Below are 13,412 nucleotides of genomic sequence, written 5' to 3'. Positions count from 1 at the left end.
GTCTTAACTCCTCCTGCATCTCTGACTTCTTTCCATGACTACTGTACCTCTTCACAGATAATTGGGCACTTCAGGAAGCCTCATTTCCTTAGAGACAGGTTTCCTGTTAAGCTCTAGAGAAGACGACAGCTTCTCAATATACATTAAATAAGCCTCAGGTAGTTAGACGGCTGTAGAGTTACCATTTATGTTCAAAAAATATCTGAGAGTCTCTGCCTATACACGTTATTTGGTGATCAGGGGCTCATTTCAGGTCAGGGATCCCAAATTGTGGCTCTAGCATGTGCATAAAATGTTTAGGAGTAAAAGAGACCACTATTTTTCTGCTTAAAGATACACAATAAAGAAAATTAAAGCAGATGTACAAGACAATTATGTCCCTTTAATCTATCCTTTCCATCCTTCCCCCTTTTCTTTCCTTAGGTCACTAAGGCCATGTTTATACTACAAAATTTTGTCGATCTAAGTTACATTGGCATATAGCCACCGCAGTTATTAAATCATTTGTGTGTGCGCACACTTGGCTCCTTGTGTTGGCAGTTTGCGTCCTCACTACGAGCGTTTGTATTGATGTATATTGTCAGTGAGGGGCACTGTGGGACGGCTCCTGGAAGCCAGTAACAGCTGACGTAAGCAACGCAATGTCTACACTGACATTGCATTGACCTAATTCCATCGTCCATGACTCTACGCCGCTCGAGGAGGTGGTGTTATTAAGTCGGCGTAGAGAGGCACTTACATTGGTCGGAGCCAAATTTAAGTGAAGACACTTCCATAGCTAGGTTGATGCAAGGCAGCTTATGTTGACCTAACCCTGTAGTGTAGACCAGGCCTAAGGCATTCTACAGCACAGTTTATAAATGATAAACAACCATCCAACCATTTCCAAGATTGATTGCCAAGCATGATTCTATCAGAACGCTGCTTGTCAACTACCATACCTGTAGCATGTCCATTGCTGTATTTATTTATATATTTAACAGTGATGTTAGATGTATCCAGGCTATAGATGCCCCCATAGACAGTTTATAGCAAAATTACAAGTCACGATTGTAAGACGGCTTGTAACCAAGTTAGAGGTGGATGTAAACTATGTTGGGTTGCCACCATTTTTTTTTATTTATATTTTTTAAATATTTTTTTCCAAAATGCAACAAATATACCAAAATACCAGATTCATCATAATACATAAAGTAAATAAAGAAGGTTAGGATAAAGAGAGAGGGGAGAGGAAGCAGCTGTAACCAGCTTTGAAAATTGCCTGGTTACTTGCAAGCCATTGTGCTGACAGAACATAAGCCAGACATTTAAATTCTTCAGCTTGGATGTGAACGCCAGTAGAAGTGTCACATGACATTCAATACTATAAAAGTACATGTTCTCTTAAAAAGGGTTTTGAAAAGCTTTGTGTACCTTCCTCACTGGATTCAAAGAAGGGTGTTGCAAAGTGCTCTCTGGGGAGGGACTGCTGACAGTGGTTTCTTCAGCTAATGGTTGTGACGGAGGTGGAATAACATTTCTATCAAGAGGAAGCACCGGCTTTTCGCTTTCTAGTTCAGCAGAATCCTCACAAACCTATGATGAAAGGATAAAATTTCAGTGTTTCCAGGAACTCAGATCCAGTAACTCATAGGAAGATAACATCAGCACACTATATGTGAAATATTAAAACAATGAACATTCCTTATAATAACAACACAGTTGTTTTAAAGACACTCAAAATAATCCAAAACAGAGAGATAGACAGACAGACAGAAACTGATCTCCCTCTTAGGCTTTGTCTATACTAGTACTTTTGTTGGCAAAACTTTTGTTAGTCAGGGGTGTGAAAAAAACACACCCCTGATCAATACAAGTTTCACCAACAAAAGTGCTGGCATGAACAGCGCTATGTCGGCAGGAGACCATCTCCTGCCGACATAGCTACTGCCACCCGGGAGTGGTTTAATTATGCTGTGGAAGAGCTCCATCCTGCAGGCACAGAGCGGCTACACCGGAGACCGCACAGCAGCCCAGCTGAAGCAGTACAGGTATGCTGCTGTCAGGTCCATAGTGTAGACATAGCCTTAGCATATCATGGGAAAAATCCTGCACAGAATCTACCCTGAATGATCTAAAATCCAGGTATTCCCACACACTATCTGCCATGACAGCTAAAACCAATGGGAGCACTTTGGAAGATGGTCAGCGTTTACAGTACTTGCCTGGGCAGAGTTTACCAAGTGAAAGAATCATGACTGTGGAATTAATTTCCTGGGAGATCTTCCTGAACTCCCACCACCTTTTGAGTGCATTGCAAGAGCCATCTCTTTGTGCAGGCTTTGCCTAATGTGGTCTGGGAAGCTCTCAGCCATATTGCCCTGGGTGGCCACCGTGGCTACCACCAGGCTCAGTGATAGACTTGAATTATATGGTTCTGACTGAGGGCAGGCAGGGGAGGATATGGTTCATTTTATAGCATTCTAGTGTATTATCTAGTGTGGTCTTCTGCTGGATGAAAATCAGCTAACAGGGAATGTACATTTACTGTAACCCGTCACCAGGGGCATCTCTAGGTATTTTGCTACCCCAAGCACGGCAGGCAGGTTGCCTTTGGCGGCTTGCCTGCGGGAGATCCCTGGTCCTGCAGATTCGGGGAACACCTGCGGGAGGTTCGCCGAAGCCGCAGGACCAGTGGACCCTCCACAGACATGCCGCCGAAGGCAACCTGCCTGCTGCCCTCGCGGTGACCGGCGGAGCGCCCCCCGTGGCTTGCCGCCCCAGGCACGTGCTTGGCGTTCTGGTGCCTGGAGCCGCCCCTGCCCATCACCTATACAGCTCTGACTCTGTTTTATTCCCTTCACTGGTCCATGTGACGCTGTCATTTACTGAGGATATGTAGCAGGCATGGCCAAACTGTGGCTCCTGAGCTGCATGTGGCTCTTTTACAGTTAAAATGCAGCTCATGGAGCCCCCTGCACGCACCCCATTCTTTGACTACCAGACTGGGTGGGGGGAGCTTGGGGCTTCTGCCCTACTGCTGGGTGGTGAGACTAGGAGCTTCTGCCCTGTGGCGGGGTGGTGGGACTAGGAGCTTCTGCCCTGCAGCGGGGTGGTGGGACTAGGAGTTTCTGCCCTGCAGGAAGGGGGATGTAAGGGCTTTAGCCCCACACCCCGGCAGGCACTGGCCCATGGGGCAGGTTGTGCATGTCTTGCAGCTCTCGAATTTCTGAGGATTATTGTATGTGGCTCGGAGGGTCAGTAAGTTTGGCCTCCCCTGCATGTAGCAAAAGAAAGGTAGAGTGGTTTTGTGATTAAGGCTCTGGACTGTGGCTCAGGAGACCTGTGCTCTGTTCCGAGCTCTGCAACAAACTTCCTGTGTGATCTTCGGCAGGTCATTTAATATCTCTGTCCTTCAGTTCCCCATCTGTAAAATGGGGATAACAACACTTATTTTCTCACACCTTTTGTTTGTCTTGTCTATTAAGAATGTAAGATCTTTGGAACAGGAACTACTACTTGTTGTCTATGTACAGAACCTAGCACAACAGGGCCCTGATCTCAGTTGAGGCCTTGAGTCCATACTGTTACACAAATATTCACAAGAAGAAAATAACTTGTACTGTAAATAATAAAGTTTTAGCCACCCAAAACGGTGGTAAAGTGATTTCCATACATTTAATTAGCATATTCAAAAAACAAAATCTCAACACTCACCTGAGTTATGCTTCACAACTAAAGCTGCTATCAGATCTAACTTGGTTAATAACACTGAAATAGCTACATTTATAATCTCTGTCTCAAGCTCTGAGCCAGTGCTGACTAAATGCATTGAGGGGGGAAGGGATGCTCTGGAGAACTTACTTGTTGCACTTCATCTTGGATTTGCTGCTGAACTGGGGCTGGTTGCCTCACTATGTAGTTTATCTGTCCAACAATGGTTTGCTGAACATGCTGAGGTTGTTTGGCTTGATTCAGCTGCAAGCTTGGTTGCCCTTGAGCCTGAAGGAGAAGCTCCAAATCCTTTTTCATTTCTTCCAGTTCAAACTGGTGGTGCATTATGTCCAAACTCTGTTGTATGACTTGTTCATGCGCGTTTTCATTCTGACTTGATGTGGGAGGCGATGGCTGTGGTTGCTGCTGCTGCATGTGGTTAAGCTTCAGCTTCTGAAGATGACCAAGCTGCACTTGCACAGTTGGAGTTTGCAAAGCAGGCTGTGTGTGCAATTGTTGCACATGACCGGAGTGAACCTGATGAATATCTTGTGGGGGAACCGTGTAAACTGGATGTGGAGTCTGCTGTGGCTGCTGAGCTTGCAAATGTTTTCCCATCCTTCCAGATACATTATCCTGCTCTGAATGGGATGGCTGCTCTAGACAAGGCTGCATTATTTTCAAAGGCAGAGCTGTGCCCCTATGCTCTTTTTCATGCTGCTGAACATTGTATTGAAGTGGAAAATGTGGTGGCGGCTGCTGCTGCATTTCAAGAGGTTGTCTAAAATTCTGATGATGGCTCATATGGTGCTGAGGACGCTGACTCTTATTCATGTGAGGAATGTTGAAGCAATGGGAGCAACACACTGGTGTAGGAGACTGAACAGGAGGTGGAAACTGATGTGACTGGTTATTGATAGCTTCAAGCTGTGGCGCTGGTGAATGTTGTCCGTGATACATTGATGTCTGTAATCCTTGTATATTTCCATAGGTTGGGACATCTGAATGAGGAGTGTGTCCACCTTCCATTGTTAAGCTACCTGTGAAAGCAGTACAATTACTTTTGCTACAATTAACTGCTACCATCACTTGTTCCTAGCCAATGAACTGGGATCTTGACAAATTGTTTAATTTGCCACTTTATGGGTAAATTCTACAAAGGCAATTTCTTTTTCTCAGGTTCAATTTTGAAATTACTCACATCCTGTTTAAAAAGCCCTTCAGGATAACTTCTCATTTTCTATCTTTTCCACTAAACAAAACCATCAAGGATACATTTTCTAAGAATTTTGCATGATTCTAAATCACAAACTCCCACTGATGTCAATCGGACTCATGGTTAAAACACCAGTCACTTTGAAAAATTGTCACTCAAGTCCCATTATTTTAACTGATGGATGTGGCCAAAGCTACCATTTTTTATTAATGTATAAACATATGTTCTCATCCATAAACATAGGCACACAGAACATTTGTTTCCAGAATGAAAGTAAGACAAATAAATTGGATGAATGTCATGTACAGGGCCGCCCGGGGGGGGGCAAAGGGGGCAATTTGCCCCGGGCCCCGGGCTCCGCAGGGGCCCCCAAGAGAACAGCGGAGGCTCCCGCCTCCGCCCCTCTCCTGGAGCCTCAGCGCATCAAGCGCCGAGTCTCCGCCGGGGCCTCTGAGCCCCGCCCTGCTCAGAGCCGCGTGGTCAGGGGGCGGGGCTGGGAGCTCCGGGCTGAGCTCAGCTCCCTCCGCTCGGCGTGGAGCTCGCAGCCCCGCCCCCCTCACCACGCGGCTCTGAGCGGGGCAGAGCTCAGGCCCCGCCGGCCACACGCTGCGGCTGTCGGGCGAGGCGCTGAGACTCTGGGTGAGGAGGGAGCCGGGGGTAAGAGGCTGGGGCCGGGGCGGGGGGGAAGCGGGACCCGCCGCCGAAGCGCAGCCCGGTCTTCGGCGGTGGGGGGCCCCTTCCGTTCCGGGACCCGCCGCCGAAGTGCCCCAAAGACCCGCAGCGGGGACCGCCCCCCGCCGAATTACCGCCGAAGACCGGGCTGCACTTCGGCGGCGGGTCCCGCTTCGGCGGTAATTCGGCGGCGGGGGGCTCCCGCCGCGGGTCTTCGGGGCACTTCGGCGGCGGGTCCCAGAACGGAAGGGCCTCCCGCCGCCGAAGACCCCGGGCTCCCAGAATCCTCTGGGCGGCCCTGGTCATGTAGAAGGGAATCATAAAAATCACAGAAGACAGACACGGCCTATGAAGTGATCTTGTCAATCTCCCTGAAAGTATAGGATTATTCCCTGCAGTATATTTTCTAGTGCTTTATGCAGTCTAGTGTTAAATGTCTTTAAATGGGATGAGGAATGACCTTTCAGATCTTTGATCAGAAGACTGAACTAGATTACTACTGCAGAAGACTGAACTGGAAAAATCTACTGCAGCCAGCAAATGTATAGCAGGTGGAAGGCACAAGATGAAATGTATGTATATATATTATATAAATAGATATGCAACAGGCTGGATCCTTAGGTCCATCATGTCTTGTGCATCCACTGCAGTGTGTCTGGGGGGAACAAAATTGTCTTTAAGCCACCTTTGTGCCCCCCAATCCTGACTGTGCCAGGCACTGGTCAGGTCCCAAGGCCATTCCGGCAGCATAGGGATGTCCCAGCCAAGGCCACTCTGTGGAAGATAGGAGGGAATGCTGTAGGACTTGCTACAGTGGTTCTTTTCCACCCAGGGAATCCTCCACTGGCTGACTAGGCTGACTTTAGGGCCACTGGAATGGTACCAGGTTGCCACTTGCTAGGGAGGATGGGGACCAGTTTGCTCAGAACAGTATTTGGCATAAAACAGGCAAAGATAAAACTCATGATTTGAATTTGGTATTGAGTGTTACTACAATGTATGTCATTTCAGTTAAATGTTTATGGTCAATCAAATATATAGCATGAATAACAAAGGCATCTACAGAGTGTAACTTATAATTTGTGGTTTGGGTTTTGTTTTAATGTACTCTAATAAAAAGTGGAATTAACAGGTCCATCTCTTACCCTTCACTTATTTCCTTCTCATAATAACCTTTCAAATAATTGGGACACAATGATATAGCAAACAGCTTGAAATGAATACGTCATTACATCATAAGTTGTTCTAGCCGTATTGGTCCCAGGATATGAGAAATAAGGTGGGTGAGGCTAAACCTTTTATGGGGTGTCCTATAGTGTCCATATAAGGTATTACCACACCCACCTTGTGTATTACATAATAAAGCACACAAACAGCTTGCTATGTCATTGTATTCTATATATTATCATTATGAAATAAGGTAAGTGAATGTTCCTGAAAACTTGTAATGTCTTCCTGTGTCTTTTAATCCTCTGAGTTACATGTATATTAGCTGTTCTGTTTTCTGACCATAATTGGTGAAATTTACACAAAGACACCCCCACTACCACTCTTCGCAAAGCCAAAGTAATGTCAGTTGCATAGTTTATAATTGTGCAACTCCCATATAACCAAAGGGGTCATATTTTGTCATGACCTTATCTAACTAAGTCAGCACTTACCACCTGGGTGCCTCATATTTTAAAGGGGATTTTATTATTAATGACATACCATCACATAGTATTCTGTGTAAGTTCTTTACATCTACAGAGCCACTCAGACACCTTTTTTCTTGGACAGCTGATATATTGTACATCACAGTGTAATAATACTTAACATTTATTGCTGTTCAGCTGGTTTAAGTGCCCCATGGCAGTGAAATAAGGCTTAATGAGACACTATATTTTACACTATCATGCCCTGTACAATTTCTTAACTGAGCTAAGGAAAGCTCTTTGAGGCAGGGGTTTTCTTTATCTGTGTCTCTAGTACAGCTTTGAACACTTTACCAGCACTTATCTAATGCAGAAAATCATACTCGTCATGCTGTATTTTTCTTACCTAAATTGGACAGTTGTTTAGTCCAGAAAGAAGGGTCCCAAGTGAATCTGATCTTCCAAGGAGGGCCTACTTCTGTGGTACAATTTGTCTCCAGCAAATGCTGTATCTGAAACACAATCTGGCGAAAAATCAAAGGATCATTGTTTCATCCAGTAGATTTAAAATCATTATAGTTTAATGTTGAAGAAACATTAAATCCTTAAGAGTGTCATTGACCAGAAATGAATTTAGCCTAATATCATACAAAGCTCCTCTAACCTCGGCTTGCAGACAACATTCAGATATATTTTATGCTGCACAAAAATATTTTTTATTTGCAGGCAACAAGAGCCCCATTCTGAATCTGGCTTTCCCCTGTACTCCGGCCTTGTGTGCGGAGCGCCCTGGTAGACTCCTATCTTTTTAGGGCTCCCTGATCCCTGACTTATGGCTCCTGCACGGTTCACGAGGCTTCTCCCACTCATTTCTTTCTGATTCACTATTTTCCTAATTAAGTTACCCTACTGGATCTTGTACCACTGCACAATTTCCTCTCACTCAGACAGTGTGTATTACTCTTACCAGTTCCTTACTGAAGAGGAATGGAATGCTGTTTTTACTGCACACTGCCCAGTTGATAAAGTTCTGCACGTGTTCAAACTGCCTGTTTAAAACCATGACGCCTTGAAGTTGTTGCTCCAACTTCTGTTTCCTCTCGCTGGTAATTCTCTGGTGATAATGAGAAATAGCATGTTCTGCATAACTTTAGCCAGCATTCAGATATACTTACTACATACAGTCTGTGTGTATCATAAAAGGCATTGTCTGGATGGGCACTTGCTGAAAATTTGGAACCTCTTTGAACCATCAAGTAGAAAGAGACAGCAGAGCTAACAGATAGGTTCCCTTCTTATGCAACAGACACTTCCAAGTTCCACAGGAACCGACGGGAGCTCAACCCTGAAAAGTGCTGAGCACTGTGGCCCTGATCAAACAAAGCGTTTAAGCACATGCTCAGCTTTAAGCTCATAAGCAACCCCACTGGTATCATAGACAGACAGGCACAGAGATGGTATCAAAATGCCTGAAAGCTGAATCATCCAGAATTGCAGGTCATTTTCCAGAATGTGGACCAGAGAGTCTAATATTCAAAGGATGGTGTAACAGGTGCCTGTGCAAACTCCACATTGGTACATGAAAACAGGAAGTCCGTGGCAATAGATTCAAGGGCATCTCTGGGTGCCATGCATTTTGTAGGCACAGACATTGTAACCACATATGAAAATATGGCTGGCCCACAAGGAGCAAATAACGTGCCATTTTTCATAGTTACCTTTCTGACTATGATCCCATTTTACGTTTGAGAGAAAAAATATTTTGTTTAACTGATACACTATAACTTACACAAGACGTATTCTTTCTTCTGGCTGGGGTTAGGATTTAACTTGCCAAGGCGATGTCAGAAAAACTCTCTTGTTAAACCAATTTTCAGTGTCACTGGTATCATTCTCACTTACCTCAAGTTGCTCTAGAAGGGTATTTGTTCGTTTATTGATTTCATTCATCAAAACCATCTTGGCCATTTTGATCTGATTTTCCACTTTTCTGTGCAAATGTTTTACTTCAAATAACCTGTGGGGAAAGTATAAATACACCTTCATGAATCAATCAGCCTTCCATTTATTCAGCATTTGATAGTTATTAATGGCACGGAGAACAGATCTGAGAATTGATAACAGATTCAGGGCCTGATCCATCGTCCACTGAAGCGAATGGAACAATTCCCACTGATTTCAGTGGAACTAGATCAGGCTCTCAAACACTTTCCCACTGGTCCTCTAAAATTGCTTCATATACACAGCACAAGTCAAGAACATTTAACGCTGGCAGAATTCAATTTTATTTTTTATAATTTTGATGGATAATATCGATTTTTTAAGCATTTTTATTTGTATCTATTTAAATTTTCACAGTTGCACAAAATTATGATTTTTAAGTATTTGTAAAAAATTTCATCCATTTAAATTTTCACAGTTGTGGAAAATTATGCGGTGGTCTGACAATAATTATTTAATAACAGAAGACATTGAGATTCAATAAATTAAACCTTTATAACCATTAAACACAAATTGCCAATGTCACATGTCAATGTACAAAGTAAATATAATTAAATCAAACTCTCATAAGTTCTCAAGCAGCATTTTTCTTATTTTGCCAATCTGTAAATTTCAATGATCATCGCTGGAAATGTTTTGGTTTTGGTTTGTACAGTGAAATTAATGTTTACTGACATTTCCTGATAAGCCTAAGAATATTCTACATGCTTTATTCTTCTCCCTAGGGAACAGAGAAAACTACATCTACCCTCTGCATACAAGAAACCCTCACATGGTTCAGATGGACAACTGACAAAAGAAGGGCAAAATAAAGAAAAACAATAGTCTCAAATAAATATGTTTAATTTACCTTCAGAAAAATTAATGTCTAATTAATTACTGCATACTACACTACAGTATAGATGGATACACCACCAACATAGCGCTGTATACACTACCACTTATGCCAGTGAAACTTATGTCACTCCGAGAGGTGTTTTTTTCACACACCTGAGCAATGTAAGTTTTGCCAACATAAGTGCTAGTGTAGACATGGCCTTAAGTTCATGTCTTTAATTGCAGCTTGGTTGCCAGGTTTCTTGAAAAAACAAGTACTAGAGTTTTATATAATCGATAGCTCTGATCTTTTCCTGTTCTACTTCGGTATTGCTAGATAATATCAAAATATCTTTGGAAGTTGCAATCAATTGTCATATGCTCCTTCAGCCTGCCCCAGTTCTGAAGTACTGAGAAATGGCATCTTTGCCTTTTAACTGCATATGTATATTTGAGATATTTAATCTACCTATTATTTTCTACTTTTAAAGAAAAAAAATCTAGCATGTTTAGCTACATTTTTAGCTGAAATAGGATTTTTTTTACTGAATACCTCCTTTCATGTGCAACAGTTACCTGTCTTCAATCTGTTTAGCTGAGACCTGCATCCCAGTTTTTCTCTCTTCCACTTTGGCTGTTACATTTTCTAGGATAACCCTCTGATTTTGCAAAGCCTCTTCAAGATGCATGAACCTGGGAAAGGAGGGAAGTTTTCACATGGTTTCCTGTTCTGTTCACAAATTAGTCATTCATCAAGTCTTCCCTAAATATTTTTCCTTCTTTGCTAGCTAACAATAAGGCATTGTTGTTACTTAGCAGATTAATAATAAATCAGAATACAATTAAGAGCTCAGTTGCGCCTGCCAGGACACACTGGGAGCTGCACCAATCCCAAAAGAATTTGCCCATTGTTATTTTCCACCTGCTGCTACACTCTTTTACTGGATGAAGTTTACTATTTCTCTCTGTGCGGCCAGCAAGCTCTGCTGGTGAGCACATAGAACAGAGCAATGGGCTTTCCTCCACAGCCTCTGGAGGGCTATGAACCCCCAACAAGGGAGTTGGAAAGGAACAATCCCTACACGCCCCCACAAAGATTCCAGCTATGCCTGGCTTTTACATGGGTCCTTGCACCCTTCTTCTCCTCTACACAAAGGTCCATGCATGGTCTTGCCTTAAGTAAGTGCATGTGCCTAAGCCCTAGATAAAAACATAGTTGGGATCAATCTATTTAGGAGAGGAGCAACTAGGGACACACACAGACAGTTAGAGAAGCCAGGTTTGTATTTCATATGGATTTATTTTTTTTTAAAAATTATTTGCTAATATATGCCGTACAAACCTTACAGGCCACATTACTAGCTCACACCCTGAGCTGCTGGACTGCACTGATGAGAAACTAGTATTTATAGAAAAATTTCAAAGGGACCTCAATCTGAGCATCCAAAATTGTGCACCAAAACCTCAAAAAGCACCCATCCTGTATTTGCACATGCACACCACGTCTACCACCTAAACACACAGACTGTCTGCACAAATATAGGCTGCAGTAAAACAGATGTGTCAGTTTCACTGCCCACATTTATTCGCTTCCCATATTCTTCTGCTTCCCTTCTAACCCCTTGCCATGCTCCCACCTTCCCTTCCAATCACAAACCCTCTATATCCCCCCACATCCAACACCTCTGTATCCCACCCATTAGTACCCAAACAGTCACAGACTCACCTCACAAAAATCTCCTTCAATTTCAACATAAGAACTTCCCATGGTGCGCACACACCTTCTCACAATCACAGTCATACTCAAAATGTTGACCTCAGAATATTTTTTTGTAAAAATAATACATTATTGACTCTTTAAATAAAAGTATGTCTATTGGTGAGATGTCTTAACTATGCCAAGGCCAGAATTCAGGTTAGAGTCTGATTGTGAGGAACTGGATGTGCACATGGAGGTTGGGTAGATACTGGAATTGGAAGGGTATGAGCTGCAGAGTCTGTGAGTGCGTCTGGGTATTAAGCTGTTGGGTGCAGGGCATGTGACTTGAGTTTGGCATGCCCGTTAAAGTTGTATTAACCTGTGATTTCCTTGATTTTTGGTGACTATATTGATAAGAAATGCAGCTCTGCAACCTCAAGGCCACGTTAACTGTTTTTAGATGGGGTCAATAAGGAATTCACGTTTGGTACCTGTGTTCCTTGTGTTCGGTCAGAAGGCAGTTGCGGCAAGTAAGGACATCACAGGTCTCACAAAACAGTTTAAGGCTCTCTTGACGGTGGATTGGACAAAACAAGGAAAACTCATTTGCTCCCCCTTCAGTTCCTGGAGAATATAAGACAGTGGAGCACTGAACACTAATTGTAACTGTGGTACTGCAAAGCTGCCTTGGTTTTGCCTTTTACATATTGCAGTGTTGCCAACTCTCATGATTTTATGGCAAATCTTGATGTTGTTCTTAAAGCCTCAGCTCTTGGAGTCACGTGAGACTGACTTTTTAAAAAACATGAAAGTTAAGTTTCTCATGTAAGTTTCTAGTCTTTATGGCTGCAGAGCAAAACTTGAAAACATAACCTGAGTGCAGCCTAAAGGCTCAGAAACCAGATCACAAAGAAAAAGAACTCAAACTGTAATATTTTTGAAATCTCATGATTTAAGACAATTTCATGATTTGAGGCGGGGTTGATTCATGATTTTTGAATGCTTGAAGTTGGCAATACTGATACTATTACAAAGAAACTGGTGTAACATGCAGTAAAATAAATATGTTAAGTGAATCCAAAGTCAGGAAAGAAGCAAGGAGATTTATTCCTAAAAAGGTGTCTCTGGGGTTTTCTTTGCACTCATGTTTGGCTTCTGTGGTCAAATGCAGCACTACATAAACTTCAACAACTTGTGGTTCCTGCACCTGCTCCTGCACGTTAAAACAGGGTAAGCATTATTCCCTAAACAGGAGTGATAAGCAATGCACAGTGGAACTGCAAAGTGGGAGGGTTGCATGTATGCGGTCTATACTTGCCTTCTTCCACATGTGGAGGAATTGCCTGAGAAAGAGAGCGTGAGAGCAGGGTGAGAGAGAACTCAAAGGATAGTGAAACAAGAGTAACAAAGCCCCTTTCTAGAATTATATGCTCGCAAGTGCATCTGTGTTGAAAACTCAAAAGCTGTTTTCTTGAATCCCAGAGGCTCCAGATAAGTGTTCAGACTTGAGATATCTAACTTAGCCCACCCACCTAAACATTTTAAAGGTTCACCCGTCACGAGTTCATAATAGGGCAAAAGCAGTTTATCAAGCACATTTTCATCTGTGGAGACCCAGCTTGGGTTTCAAGTGAAAATAAATATAATATCTCCTTATTAGTTCCACTTCATGCACATCACC

The 13,412-nt window shown here is 43.1% G+C and overlaps 1 protein-coding gene across 2 annotated transcripts in view; it reads right to left on the bottom strand.

Moving 5' to 3' along the window:
• Positions 1–13,412, bottom strand: part of TRIM66 (tripartite motif containing 66) — an 80,667-nt gene that overhangs the window by 32,248 nt on the left and 35,007 nt on the right. For both annotated transcript variants that reach the window (XM_045014894.1, XM_045014895.1), the window contains exons 5-11: positions 12,223–12,355; positions 10,609–10,725; positions 9,118–9,232; positions 8,183–8,329; positions 7,622–7,739; positions 3,844–4,733; positions 1,414–1,575 (exon numbers count right to left, since the gene is read on the bottom strand). In XM_045014894.1, the coding sequence (XP_044870829.1) occupies positions 1,414–1,575; positions 3,844–4,733; positions 7,622–7,739; positions 8,183–8,329; positions 9,118–9,232; positions 10,609–10,725; positions 12,223–12,355 (1,682 nt within the window). The remainder of the gene's footprint in view (positions 1–1,413; positions 1,576–3,843; positions 4,734–7,621; positions 7,740–8,182; positions 8,330–9,117; positions 9,233–10,608; positions 10,726–12,222; positions 12,356–13,412) is intronic.

Source organism: Mauremys mutica, chromosome 4, assembly GCF_020497125.1.
Source record: "Mauremys mutica isolate MM-2020 ecotype Southern chromosome 4, ASM2049712v1, whole genome shotgun sequence".
Lineage (NCBI taxonomy): Eukaryota > Metazoa > Chordata > Testudines > Geoemydidae > Mauremys > Mauremys mutica.
Note: the sequence above shows the minus strand (reverse complement) of the source record. Positions and strands in the feature narration are given on the sequence as shown.